Source organism: Python bivittatus, unplaced genomic scaffold (genome assembly GCF_059951505.1).
Source record: "Python bivittatus isolate LINGU-HERP-01145 unplaced genomic scaffold, Pbiv_v1 ctg000580_np1212, whole genome shotgun sequence".
Classification (NCBI taxonomy): Eukaryota; Metazoa; Chordata; class Lepidosauria; order Squamata; family Pythonidae; genus Python; species Python bivittatus.
The window spans coordinates 31403042-31418281 of record NW_028277087.1 but is presented as its reverse complement, the minus strand read 5'-3'; the positions used below and the strand labels follow the sequence as shown (position 1 = coordinate 31418281).

The window sequence follows — 15240 nt, the reverse complement described above, 5'->3', positions numbered from 1 at the left end:
CATAGATATTTATAGTACGACAGAGTTAACGTAGATTTTAAAAATCATTATGTTAGATGTACCATACTGAGAATATGGAATAGATACAAACCCAAGTTGTGCCTGAAAACACCTCTGTGGCTCTCAGCACAAGAAGCATTTTACAGACGAGAAATAATAACACAAATGGCTAACTTATCAAGAGATACTAGAATTTTGTCAAGGGGTATGTAAAATAAAATCAAGAGAAGATATGGTGGCAGAGGGATATACTTGTCAAACTTGCCATTTTATCACATTTGGCAGACATGTAAAAAAGCCAGAAAGTTTTAAATTCAAACACATACACTAATTCAGAGGATTTTAAAGGTTAATATATAATTGAAACCGGAGGCTTTTCTTTTGGGACTGATGGACAAACAATTGGAAAAAAGTCATGTTACTTTGTTTTTATATATGATAACTGCAGTGAAATTATTATATGCACAAAGACGGAAAGATTCAGTATTACCCACAATGGAGGAATGGTTGGTGAAGATGATGGAACTTGCTGAAATGGCCAAATTGACTTCTTTGATCAGAGAAAAGACAATATCTACAGTTATCACTGACTGGAAACCTCTTATAGACTTTTTGCATGAAACAGAAAAAAATGAACTTTATGTTATAAACTTTATAACTTTATTTATGGTTTTGATAAGAAAGAATAGATTATAGAAAAAATAGAGTTATGTTATAGCCATAGAGCAAGAGGTAAATTTATAACTGTACTTATAACTGCAATAAAGAACTGTACTTATAACTGCAATAAAGAAAATCAGAAGCTAATTCTTTCTTTCTTTCTTTTTTGCTTTTTTGCTTTTGTACTTTTTAGCTTTTTCTTTTCTTTTTTCTTTCTTCCTTTTTCTTATTCTATACTAGTTTCTATTAGTTTTTATCTTCTTTCTTAAAATTTTATATATATATATATATATATATATATAGCATGTGAATTATAAGCATAATGCATTGCATTCAAAAAATGAATATGAAACTTAAATAGCTTTTGATTAAAAATAAAGTTCAAAAAGATTTACCATTAGCTTGCAGATTAGGGGGGGAAATAAACTGCTGGGTTTCAATCTCTTCCATAGCATCACTCATTAAATCACGTAAAATTTGTTGGTCAGCTTCAGCAAGAACTGGCCCTTGGGAAGATGGCCAACTAGAAACATCTGCCTAAATAAGAGAATTACACAGAACCAAATTTGTAATAGAAATGCAACAAACTTCTTCAGAAATATCTGTGGCTATGATTTAAAGTTAGTTTTAAGATTATTGCTCTCAAATTTTATAAAGGGATTTAGAAGGTTAAAGTTGTTTAACCTGTATCCAATGTCCAAATACCTCCAACTTTATATAGTTTAGCTGTCTTATTTATAACATTAATATAACCACATAAGAACAAGAGTTCCATAGTTTTTTTTAAGTAAATGAAATGAAGCACTGATTATTTTCAAAGAGTTAAGTTAATTTATCATATGATGCAAATCCCTTTACTGTTTTTATTGCAATAGACTAACAAATTTATAGTGACCTAAGGTTTCACAAACTACTATTCACTATCTCAGAAGAATAGATGACCTGTCATCCATGAAATTTTACATCACAATAAATTTCCTATACTTTAAGATGCCGCAAGATTCCTTGTTGGTTTTAAAGCTGTGACTGTTCTCCCTTATTTACAGTACAATAAAATATCCTTATCTCAGATTTTCATCAGCATAATGTAAAAACATAAAGGCCATGAAATTGACAAATATAACACAAAAGCATTCTGTCTGTAAAATTGTAAGGACAGTGACTATACAGGTAAAAGATGAGGTAAAAACTACAAGTCTGCTATAAAACCAAAATGTTTATTGTATGATGAAAGAGGCTAACAGAATGAGCTGTGGCAATAAAAGCTGTAAAACTGAACAGCTGGAAGTTAATCACTGATGTACAATAGTTAGACATGAGCAGTGTTGAACCAGGCTGGCTCTAGCTGAGAGTCAATACTAGAGTAATTCTGTACACTGCTATACAAAATTTAGCAACAGGTTATGAAGGGATTATAATCAGACAGAAGTACAGAGTTATACAACCAAATTGTAGGCTATTTACAATATCATTGATGATACATCCTACAGTGCATATATCTCCTAGTTGATGGAATGTAGGAAACAGAATGTTGGCTGGCAAGATGGTCCCTTGCTGAAACATCCTAGCTTGCACGGTATAGTCTGAACGTGCTTAAGGTAACACTAGCCTGCAGTTGCACTTTCACTAAATTAACTAAAACATGTCAAAACCACCTGGTGTGTACTTAATGTTAGCAGGGAATACTGCCTGTGGCATAGGTACAACTAAGACTGAAAATCTAGTCTAAACCACTATCATGTGAAATAACTTTACCCATCATTTTTGACTAAAGCCATGATGGATAAAGTTATTTAGTGATGAACATGTTATATGGAAGACTGCAAGTTGGATAAGAAGAGGAAATGATAAAGAATACAATTGAACAAAAGAAATGAAAGAATGGAAGGAAAATGTTTTACATTTCCTGAGAACTCAAATGCATTACAAAAAATGATGGAGTGTATAATGCAGCAAAGATTATGAATCTGAAAATTTATCAATAATCATCGCAGTCATGGTTCTACCTACTTTGTTATACAAAAATGAGAGTTGTGAATGTCAGGAGAAACATTAAGGTGAATGCAGAGGGAATGGGGTACTTAAGAAGTATGAGTAATAAAACAAAAAAAAGACAAGATCAAGAGTATACGTAGATTAATGTGGATGAGTACAAAACTAAGTGACCAGTTTGTAAGAGATACATTAAGGTGGTTTGGTCATACAGAGAGAATGAATGAAGATCAAACTGTAAAAAACAATATAAGAAGGAAGAGTGAATGGGTTGAGAGGAATGGGAAGACCTGGAAAACTGTAATTGGATGAGGCACTGAGATCCTCAAAAAGAGAGAGACGAAAAGTTTAAAGAATAAAAGGTGATGTATGAAGTGGTGTATTAACATGGAAGCAAGGATGGAGAGGCATAGTGAATGGTGTTGGTATAAACTAAATTAGAAGCAACTTTATTTCTTTCCAGAATTAAAAGTAGAGGCTAAATTAAAAAAAAAACAACTGTATGTGTCAATGTATTCTTTTCCTACTCCCAATCACTGTCCTAGTAAATTATGATAAAGCAGTAAAAATATTCCTCCCCCCTTCAAAAAAGACAATGTATAAATAAATAGATAATATATAATATGGACAAAACTAAACAATGAAAATTAGACGATACATTAAGGGGGAGGGCTGAGAGAAAGATATATTCATACCTTCCCATTCTGTTTGGTCACTCCAGAAGTACACTCCATTTTAGCAGGTGGATTCAAATCACCATAACTTGCAATATATTGTATAAGATTCATTAATGCTGCACATGAATCTGAGCATGTTCTAATGTGGATCACATCACTAGAACAATGTAATTCAAAATATGGATTGCTCTGTGCAACAGAAAGTAAAACAAGATCATTTTTGATTCTTATGAAAACTACACACATTCATATTAACAACAAATAAAACATGTATGTTTAGAAAACCACCAAGTATGTTAGGGAATCCAATTCAATTTTAATCCTACTAAACTAATTTTCATTCTAATTTTTATTTGTAAATAAATCCCACTTTATTTGTAAATAAATCCCACTTTATTTGTAAATAATTCCCCTTAAAGAGTTTTATGTATGTTCAAAATCAGCCTTATTTTGTCAAAATTGTAAATATAAATTTTAGTGTTTATATTTTAACTTACCCTTTCTTCACCGGATTCAGGTTTCACTGTCCTTATGGTCAGTTCCAAGAGTCCCATATCCATAACTTGAACGTAATCTGGGGAAAAAAAGAATAAAAAATATCTACTTATTAAACTGCTTAAATACTGCTTATTTTTTTAAAAAAGAAAACTACTGAAGTTTTCACACATTTTAAACTCAATTTCCATACTAATGTACAGTAGAACCCTAACTTTATGTGTCAGTTAAATCAGAGTTTATGTCATTGACATAATTGTCATTTGCTCTATTATGTAATATATGATTTTATGTTATTCGTACCAATTTACATCATTTGCATGAAGTAAACTGTCTAAACAGACTTCAGTAACAACAGACTTCAGTAACAACAGACTTGTTCATTATTTCCAGGGTGAAGCTTAAATACATGTTTGTTCAGCTGCATCCAATGCCTGTTAAATGGGGCTCAGTTAAGTTGATGTTACACTGTAATATAATTTACCTCCCATTAAATGACCTTTTAGCTTTATTTATCCAAGCTTCTTATGCACTTCCCATCTGATGCTAAATACTATTAGGATTGAAATTTAAACCCATTCTACACTACAGAAAATAAATAACAGACATTGCATTCACCTTTAAAGGGTATATTTCACTTCCGACTGGGAATGAATTTAATCAACACATATATGGCCACTATGTGTCCAATCCACTGTCCCCCCCGCTCTCCTTTTTTCTCACTACCCAATATTCTGTATTCCTGCTATGTTTCCTTTCCTGCTAGGCTGGGAAAAAGATAAACATTCCATGCCTGACCCAGCATGGAAGAATAGTGAGCTGAAGGGAAGCTGAATGGATGTATAAATGGAACCAAGTCTGTAAACAGCCAGAAGAAACTGTGCAAATTGGATAGGGAAGTGAGAATAGAAAGAAAATAAGGAAGTGAGGCAGATGACTGACTATGTGTGTGCAAGGATGGAAAGATTAAGGAAGAATAGATATTTGAGACTTATTTCAGTGGCCTATTCTTTTAGTAGAAAACATGCAAATGAAGGATTGAGTAAAAGGTTATCCTTAAATTTGAGTTGGCACTGCTCATTTTAAGACATTCATGAATTTTAACTCCAAAGTATGCCCATACTTGGATTTCTGGCTTCAACTTGAGAAACTGTTTACCAGTAAGTCCCAGATGTCCTAAAAATTAGAGGATGGCTACAAAGTCTTAACATACTGAAAAAAACTAGATAAAAATGTGCATCAATGACATTCAGAATATTCATGCTATATTAATCATGTCCAACTGACTATATTTTACTAACTAACCTATTGGCTTAATATTGTAATAGCTTTCAATATCCTTACTGGTTATGTTTGATTCTCTGGGTTCTTTTCAAAAGGTTAAATGTACTTACCTTTTTGGAGATTCACAGTAGCATTACTTTTGTCAGACAAATGCAAAGCAGCCTCATCCAAGATGATCCTACAGCCAAAAAAACCCTAAATTGTGCATTTGGTACACAAATAAATGATGCATTCATCCACTTGACTAAAGAATGAAAATCTAACCATTGCACTGTTATTGACTTTGTTCTGATAAGGCAATTTAACTATAGGTAGGAATGGATTCCCATCAGTGAAAACAAAATTGATATGCACTGTTCATTGAGTTGCAACTGGGAAGGTCACAAAACTACATACAATCAAAGAAAGCCTTTGGTTGTTTTTAGTAGAAATCTTATCAAAGAGGCTTTGGTCAAAGAAAATATAATGCAGGACACTTAATGGTAAGCATGGGAGAGTTATTTATGTGAGCGATTGTTCACTGATCCATGACAGGAGAAACTGAGAAACTACAACAAGAATTAACTTTAAATAAGTGTTATGGTAAAAGAAAAACATTATGGGATTGTTTGGACACAAATTTAAGTTTGAATGGAGTCAAAACCTCTTTAAAACCACACATTTCTGTCATGCCATTTCTAGCTATAATCCTGTATACCAGAAACCAAGGGAAGGACAAAGTGTAAGCAAAAAACTTTTTAAGTTTAAATTATTATTATTGTTGTTCTTGATGAAAATCTTACAAATATTTTGAAACAAGAATGTGTACACATCACATGTTTTATCTTATTTGTTTTCTATGCCAACTCCAAATCCCATGTTTTTAAAAACAGTTGGAAGTCCACTATGGCCAAAAAGCGGGCAATTCTGCAAATATTAGTATTGTAGGTTTACAATGGATTTTTATTATTTATGAAAAACCCAAGTGGATTAAACTTCATTAAAAGTTAATCTTCAACCTCATGTCCAGTTTTATATTTTCATAACACCTACAATAAAAAATAAAGATGACAAAAATTAGGCTGTTGGGCTTTTAAATATTACCTGAGAGTAGAAGAGGATTTATCCAGTGCCATGCTACTTGAGATGCTAAACGTTTCAACAGTAAGAAGAGATCTAGTTGGTAAAAATAAAGGCCTACCCAAAAAAAAATAAAAATTGTTATTTCCAAAAGTTTGGACCAGTCAGAGATTCAAGTCAACACTGACAACAATCACCATAATACACTACTTTGAATATTCTTTTTATTTAACTTACTTGTAATTCAGAGCACAGCTCCAGAGATGGACGTGAAATGTTGTAATGGAGGCTGGTGGACTATATCCCAATACGGGCTCATCAGAAATATTCAAAAAATACAAAATCTACAATTACAAAAGCATAAATGTAGACTCATTCATTTCCAATTAACCACAGCTTTAAAGCCACTTCACAAAGTATATTAAAAAATGAAATACTGGATCCAGTGATAACTTGCAAAGTTTTACCATCTTGCTGTAGCTTTGCTCACCCAAGTTTTGTTCCTTGCTATGCTAGAGCAAAACCTTTCAATATAGGTTTTTAGGAGGCACCCAGGTCTCAGGGATGGGGGGGAGCTAGAATATGCTGTGTTGAGCATACAGAATTCTACTAATCTGTTTCTAGACAGAATCTTTTTATACCATATTTATCATACTTTCCTTATATTTTCCTTTTAAAAATGACAAGATGATTTATAATTTCATTCACAGATAGTCCTCAACTTACAACCATTTGTTTAACAACCATTCGAAGTTACAATGACACTGAAAAAAGTGACTTATGACCGGTCCTCACACTTACGACCATTGCAGCATCCCTGCAGTCACATTATAAAAATTCGGGAGCTTGGCAACTGGCATGTATTTACGATGATGGCAGTGCCCTGGGGTCACATGATCACCATTTATGACCCTCCCAGGGGGCTTCCGACATGCAAAGTCAATGGGCGAAGCTGGATTTGCTTAATGACCGCATAATTCACTTAATGACTGCAGTGATTCACTTAATGGCCATGGCAAAAAAGGTTGCAAAATCAGGTGCGACTCACTTAACAACCATATTGCTTAGTGATGGGAGTTCCGGTCCCAATTGTGATCATAAGTTGAGGACTATCTATATAACATACATGTAACTGACTATAGAGACAACTGCAACATGAAATAAGATAATTAAAAGCAGTTGAGCTCAATATTATGAAACCTTTCAAGCAAAATGTATATGTGAGACCAAAGCTCCTATCAGGGTACAGGGGGGAAAGGAAGATCCTGGATTTGTTCATTAGTGTGCAAGTGGTCTCCATCAGGAAGAGAATTTTAAGGATAATTTGAGTGCAAGATATAAATATCCAAAGAGGAATACTGCTGGGTCCTGAGAAAGAAGTGTAACATTCGTACCTCTTACAAACTTTTGCAATATACCCTTTCGAAAAACAATGCTATTGGTTCAGGATGCAGGCTATCATTCTCTTCCAAGTAAGTCATGTCACTTCCCTCGCCTATTTTTTCTTTTGCAATATATGGTCAACATTCTACGGAGTATATTTAAATTGTCATTAGGCACTTTTATTCAATTAAGGATTTTTCTGTTAACATCTGAGAGTATTTGTAATATTTCTCAATTGCCCCATTTGGCTAATTCTGTCAACAGGTTATTAGACTGAGTGACAAGTAATTGAAAACAAAAAACAGAAATGTACCTGTTCATGCCAGCTTAAACCAGAAGGAAGTACTCTATGCTGCAGAGTAGCCCCTCTTAGCCCAACGGCAACTAAAAACTCCTACAAAACAAAGTATGTCTAGTTAGTTTAATGTTTTGAAAAGTTTAGAATTAAAAGAAAAACATAACTTTTCCTTCTGCCTTTGACAACAGCAATACTAAAAATGTTAATGCCATAACGACAACTATGTAAACAGTATTTTAAGTTACTGTCTGACTGGAAATTCAAAGAATTTATAATGCACTGATAAAGTGGTGCCCTCCAGAAATGTTGGACTAGAAGTCCAAGTAACCCTGTCAAGCAGAGTGAAATGAATAGAATTATGGGTTCAAATTCCTACCTGACTATATTGTATACTAACTGTCTGGGCCAGTCAACTTCCCATAATAGAATCTCATCCAGTAAAATTACCGTGAGGATAAAAGGAGGGGGAAATGATTCTATATGCTATCCTAAGTTCTCATAGGAAACCCAAAATATAAATGCAATAATAAATAAATAATAAATTAGTTAAATCTAAATACAAACCTTTGTATTTGTCTCTGATTTATTTGATTGTATTTTAACTGCAACTGACAACATGCTTAAGCAGTCTGCTCCTACACCATCTGAAAAAGCTGTATTGAGACCTTCTTCTTCCGAAAAATAAATAGTAGGTTCTAGCCAATGTGGATGTGTTGCACTTGGCAGTTTTATTTCGGACAGAGATATTGTCTCTTCTACCACTCCTGCAAAAGGATGATTTGCTTACTACTTAAAGCAATTTGGAATTTTAAATGAAAACACACATCCTAACTTTAAGAATAAATCAAGATGGCCAAAGTCTGGTTTATATTCATAGTGACTGTTTACTATATGATCTGTGAATGCTTTGTATTCAAAGGCAAAAGGTGTTTTGGAGCACAAATGTGGCATTTGTCTGCAACAATTTTAAAAAGCCACACCTTTTCTTAGGAACAGTGTATGTTTCTTGGGAATAGTGAAGCTGCTGTGCAATTCCAGGAAGACACATTTAGTTTAGGGAGTTGCACACCAATGCTTCAACTGCACACCAAAGCACCTTTTTGTCTTTGCTCTAAAGCACTGCACACAATATTTTTCTATTATATAAACATAAAAATTTCTAAAATCCATTTAGCTAAATATCAGAGCTTACCATGATCAGCAATTCAGATGACTATTTATATTAACACAAGAAATCAGAAAAAGTATTTTGAAAGTTAGAACAATACAGTACTTTACAGTTTTTTTTTCTGGGAAAGGAAGTCCAGAAAAATACCCCAATAAACCTACTAATGACTAGCAGCATTCTCATACTTTCTGAATGAATAAGATACAGTTAACTAGAGTCAAACTAGAAAATTATCAGCATGAATACTTCTGTCTCACATTGCAACCGTCAGTAGACCTTTTAGTAGAGCTATGCAAGGTGCATTGCTTGAAGGTAAAATACCCTTCTGTGTCTGTGTAGTAAAGCAGCTGTTTGAAACCTTGCCACAGCTACTTTGAAACCATTCCTAGGACTTCTGTGCATGCATGTGCATGCCAGAAGACACTTCTATCAGGAAAGCTGATGAAACCACTGAATGATTTAAACAGGCCTAAAACTGAGGAATTCATTCCTGTTAGTTTCATGCATCAAGCTGCATATCCCTTAAGACAGTGCTTCCCAAACGTTTTCCTTCATTACCCAAAACTGCTTATCAGAAAATCCTTTTTACCCAACGTAGATAAAACACTAACTGCACAGAAAAATATATGGGTTTGTGTGTCATTACCCAAAGAAAAACCACTTTGACCCAATTCTGGGTAATTTACTCAGGTTTGGGAAGCACTGCCTTAAGGTATAATACAATTTTACCCTTGGTTTATATTAAGATTGTGAAATGCTTCAGATATGTTTGAAAGAGGTTGTTTAGAACAAGCAGGAGCATATATGCAGGACCTCTCTGGGACTTGTTGAAGCAGTCATGACAGTTTCCAGATCTGACATGGTGTTCTCATGCATTCCAAAGCCCCTCTTATGAACGGAATCCAAAGCATTACACAGCCTAGTTTTGATATAATCAATTATTCCAAATTATTCTCATTCCTCTCTGTACATGTAGGTTTCTAAGCCACTAAATTTCTAATTAAATATAAACTATTGATAACAAAAGCTGAATTGTGAGATTAGACAGCATACAAATAGTGATGGATAAATAAATAAATCAACTATTGACCTTTTTAATCTTTGTTCCATAGGCAAAAGACATACTATATTCTTAAAAACCTGTGGCTCCACTTTTCTGAATAAAGTGTAATTGTATATGATGCTATTTTTATCAACATAGTACAAAATAAATTTTGTAATAGTAGCAAAAAAGTTATATTGTATATATTTGTCTTTCTTCAAAAACTGTGACACATTTTATGATTTTCGCTAACCCATCTTTTTAAAGATCTGAATACAAATTCTAACATTTCAATTTCATACCTTGATGATATAAGTTGAGACTATTAGAATGAATACATATATAATGTTTGTCTTCAAAACCTTCATACTTGGTTACACAGAATAAAGAACCACTACAAAATTCAAACCAAAATTCTCCATGTTTGTCTTCAAATACGCTTCCATCATCCTGCTACAGAAATAGTGAAAAAGATATATTAACATCATTTGCTGGTTGAATCCGATAGCACTTGTTTTAGAATGAATTGTATTATTCATAAGAATATTATTCTGCTTAATCTACAAAGATCCTTGAACTGATCTTGACACCTGGTGCTGCATCTACAATATGCAGTTTTCTTGGCCATATTACTGAAATGGTTTTCACAGCCTTCTGAAGATTTTTTTTTTTTCCTTCTCAATGTAGCAAATAGCCCTGGAATTCCCAGGTGCTCTTTTACCCAAGTACTAACAGCTGTATTTTTTTTTTTAAAAAAGCAAAAATGATTTTGTCAGCATACTGAAATAGTGTTTTATACATAAAAACACAAGAATACTAGTCCAACCCACACTAGTCATTCCTACCTAGATATCTCACCTTGATATCTGTGAATATTGACAATAATCCATGGTTTATATTTAAAAGAAGTGAGAGAAAATTCTGTGTGCTTCTGTTTTGCAATTCATTTTTTTTCCTTCTCCGGGAACAATAATTAGAATCAACAGTGGAGAAATACTGTAATGTTTCCTCCTCAGAGCCACTCTCATCATCTATAAAACCAATTAAATATTTAATTACCAAAACTAATCTAGGTAACTGGTTAAATTGCTTTAAATATATATCTAGGTGGACAATATCCCTTTTAGGTACAGGTTTTCCCAGTGTTAATTCTTAAACTCTTTTAGATAGATTACTATACATATGTACTCATATTCTTGTTTCTTTAACAAAACAATACTGGATATATATTTTATATAATACATTACCATAATGAATGGTAGATTTGAACTGGCTAAAACTGTCTTTACTGAATGTGTTGATCAGCTGGCTGGCGACTGAAATCCCAACACCATATGAAATATTCTCAAATGTTTCTACAGGAGATGGAGCTGTGGGTTCCCACAATAACAGATCATTGCTAATCCTAGAAAGAAATTTAAAAAAAAACTATATTAACCAAGTGAACATGGGAGTAAATGAATCATGACAAGTATATGTTGTGGAACAATGTATCTAAAACATAATTAAAAAGATTAATTGTATGCAAATCAATAATATATATTAATGGTGGAGTGAACTGAATCTGGAAACATCTTTACATCAGAGAAACACAGGTTGGCCATTTGTCTATTCCTTCTCTCACTTGCAATATTTGTTACATGCATTTGGAAGAAGAAACATAAACATAATACAAAAAAGGTGTTTGTCTTGCAACTCGACATGCAAATGTCTAATATATTTCTTTAAAAACTGCAGAGATGCACACAAACTTATGAAAATATGCACTATTCTTTACAAATACAATATGGTTCAAGTATTTGCCAGAAATCAGAAATCCATTTATAGGCTGCTGCTCCACAAAACACCTCAGGCTTTTTCTTTGTAAAACTAAGTATGCTGGACCTCCCTGTAATTGGTGAAAATCTCTCTCAGCGGGTTGAGGAATTCTTAGGATCATGTGGGAGATACCGCAATGGGCCACAGGGGAAGAAAGTTACCTTCCCAGATTTTTATTTCAGAATGCCTCCAATGGATCCCAAAGATCTTTAATTTTATACTTGCCTATTGTAGAGTTTCTCATAAAAACTCTTGTTTGGTAATGTTAGATAAACATTTGGTAATGTGAGTTCTAACACATAATGGGAATTGCTGATTGCTTTATCTTGAAACTCAGTCATCTCCACTGCATCTCCTGGCATCACCATCTAGAAATGAAACACATGGGGGGAATAAAATAGAGAAATAGTAAAACCAGAAGTACAAATAGAAATGCGAGAACGATTATCAATGTTAGCATATCCCCTTTCTAGAAAAATTATAGGTATACTTTCAAATAAACCTTGTTTAATTTTAACTCAACTGAATTTTAAAATTAAAATGGTTAAAATATTTATCTCATATTGTTGTTGTCTGAACCCAGGCCAATCAATTAATGTGAAATTTGAGATGGTAAGGGCTACCAAAACATTCTGGACCTAGAATCTTTGAGCTTTACTTTTAAACAGCACTTTGACTATTGTTAAGTCAAACAAGTTTGGTACTTAATCAAAGAACTGATATCTTGGAGACATGTTTATATACCAATTAAAGCTAAGAGAGTTTTGAAAGCAAATATTTTTGTTTTGCAGAAGGCCTCTAAAAACAGGGACCTGCTAAGATATCTGAAGTGTAATGTTCTAGATGACTACCACTATTGTACATTCTTAGGTATGCAATAAAATTCATGATTAATTTGCCTTTTGGCAGTTCTGTATGCTGTACAGGTCTATCTTATGGAAAAAGTTTGTAATCACCCTAATTAATCACCTTAAATGAGCTTTCATACTGGCTAAGCAGGTTATGATAATTAATCATTGGAAAGACTCAGCACACAAGCCATTTCTCAAAGGCATGTTTTACTGGGCAGAGCAATATACTGTTTGCCAGATCTGCCACCTCAAGATATATCTAGGTAGGAATGAAACTTCTTCTTAGCTGCAGACAGAACTGTTGGGTACTTAGGAAGATTAATTCCATGTGTAGAAAGGCACTGCTTATTACATCCTATGTACAGGAGTTAGTATCAGCTGATCTATCCTCAAATGATTTGGGCTTGGGAACATTTAAAAAACACTGGCCTACCTAAAATACTTCTACTAACCAAAAGATTTCTGGCATTATGATCCTCCCCTGTAACTCTTTAGAGTGACTCTTTCAAAAGCAAACATGAACAGAGATTCTCTCAGTGCATAATTATTCCCTACCTAATATTAAGAGGCACAAAGCCAACTGGGGAACTTTGAGGCAGTCACTCTCAGACCTAGGGAAACCAGTTCCAAAAATATTTTCAAGAAAATTGTATGGATTTGTCCATGTGGTCACCAGGACACAAACTGACTTGAATGCACATAATTGTTTCTTAATTTTTTTCCCTGTTCCAACCTTTTTAATGAATGTACAGTACATGTATACTGTTGTATTGTTTTTATTGCCTCGATTGGGTCAGAGTTGGACTCTGGTCTGGCCAAGATGAAGGTCTTGCTTGGTCAGCTGGGAAGAGTATGAAATTGGTTAACTGGGAAGAGTATGAAATTGTCCAATTCTCCAACCTCCCCTTTTGGGGGAAGGCTGCTAAGAAAGTGATCAGGTTGCAGCTGCAGAAGACCCTGGAAGAAGTGGATTATCTGGATTCAAGTCATGACCTAATACTGAGATAGCACTGATTGTACTTGATAATGTATGGCAGAGCTGGTGGAGTAGAACTTCCCAGAATTATAGCATAGAAAATGGGTGGCCATATAAGTGTTTAAATAAATTAAATAAAGCCATCCTGGCCCTCCTAGACCTTTCAGCAGCTTTTGAAACCATTGACCATGGCATCCTTCTAGACCAACTGTGGGGAATGGAAGCGTACAGTGCTATGGTGTTTCTCCTCCTTTCTCCTTGGCTGATTCCAGATGTTGGAGGGACAGAAGTCAATTGCAAAGCCTCTGATTTGTGGAGTACCTCAGGGCTCTATGCTTTTGCCCCACCTGCTCAATGTCTACATGAGGCCCGAGGGAGGTTGTCCATCAGTTCAGGGTCAGATATCATCAGTATGTTGATGATACTCAGTTGAATATCTCAAACCCTGGCCAACCATGCAATGCTGCCAAGGTCTTGTCCCAGTACCTAAAGGCTGCTGGAGTGTGGATGAGGAAGAACAGTCTCAAGTTCAACCCTAGCAAGGCCGAGTGGCTGTGGATTCTTGGACTGGTTCTGGGGATCTTCCACCTCTGTTCCTAAATAGAGTTACACTACTCCATGAGATCTGGTATGCAATCTAGGGATTTCCCTGAGCTTTCAGCTCCTCTCAAGGAACAGGAGGTAGCTCTGGTTAGGAAGGCCTTTGCACAAGTTCAGCTTGTGCACCAGTTGTGTCCATTCTTAGACTGAGAAGTCTTCCTTACAGTTACCATGGCTTGCTTACCTTGCAGGTGGGCTACCATAATGCACTCTACATGAGGCTACCCTTGAAAACCACCCAGAGCTGTAGCTGGTCCAGAATGCAGCAGCATGAGCAGTGATGAGCAAGCCCTGCTATGACCATATAACATCTCTGCTCTGTGAGCTGCAGATTAACTTCTGGGTACAATTCAAGATTGTGATTATTATCTTTAAAGACCTGCATGGCATAGGGCCTAATTATCTGAGAAATCACCTACCTCCTGTAATGTCTCCCTGTCCCACATGTTCCAACAGAGTCAGCTTACTTTGGGTTCCTTCAATTATGCAGGGTCATTTAGCCGGATCCAGGAAGTGAGTCTTCTCTTTTGCTGCACCTGTCCTCTGGAACAGCATCTCCCTAGAGACCCAAAGTGCCCCCACCCTACTCTCCTTTAAACGAGCTTTAAAAACTTGGCTATCCCTCCAAGCCTTGGATTAATGGGTGGTCAGGCCCCTTTAAATCAGGGATAGGGTGTTTTTCTTTCTGTCTGCTTCCTTCAAGCTACTGCTGTTCTTTTCTTATGTATTATTGTTTTTAATTCTGAAGCCACCCAGAGTTGTTCTGGAGTCTGACGGCCTAGAAATTTGATGGACCGATGGATGGATAAACAAATACTGTGTTTCAATAGTATTTTACTATCAACAACTTCAAGTTATAATTGTAAAGGAAGCAGCACATAACTAATTCTTAAATTGACATCTGGCTGAGCTTACTTGGCAATCTTCTTTTTGTTAA

At 34.8% G+C, this 15240-nt stretch overlaps 1 protein-coding gene across 5 annotated transcripts in view; it reads right to left on the bottom strand.

Moving 5' to 3' along the window:
• ATG2B (autophagy related 2B) overlaps window positions 1-15240 on the bottom strand; it is a 69094-nt gene that overhangs the window by 22448 nt on the left and 31406 nt on the right. For all 5 annotated transcript variants that reach the window (XM_007438239.4, XM_025173187.2, XM_088149871.1 and 2 more), the window contains 12 exons: window positions 12102-12244; window positions 11306-11463; window positions 10917-11089; window positions 10361-10511; window positions 8413-8612; window positions 7864-7944; window positions 6405-6511; window positions 6192-6284; window positions 5219-5286; window positions 3827-3903; window positions 3348-3518; window positions 1056-1197 (listed from right to left, as the gene is read on the bottom strand). In XM_007438239.4, the coding sequence (XP_007438301.1) occupies window positions 1056-1197; window positions 3348-3518; window positions 3827-3903; window positions 5219-5286; window positions 6192-6284; window positions 6405-6511; window positions 7864-7944; window positions 8413-8612; window positions 10361-10511; window positions 10917-11089; window positions 11306-11463; window positions 12102-12244 (1564 nt within the window). The remainder of the gene's footprint in view (window positions 1-1055; window positions 1198-3347; window positions 3519-3826; window positions 3904-5218; window positions 5287-6191; window positions 6285-6404; window positions 6512-7863; window positions 7945-8412; window positions 8613-10360; window positions 10512-10916; window positions 11090-11305; window positions 11464-12101; window positions 12245-15240) is intronic.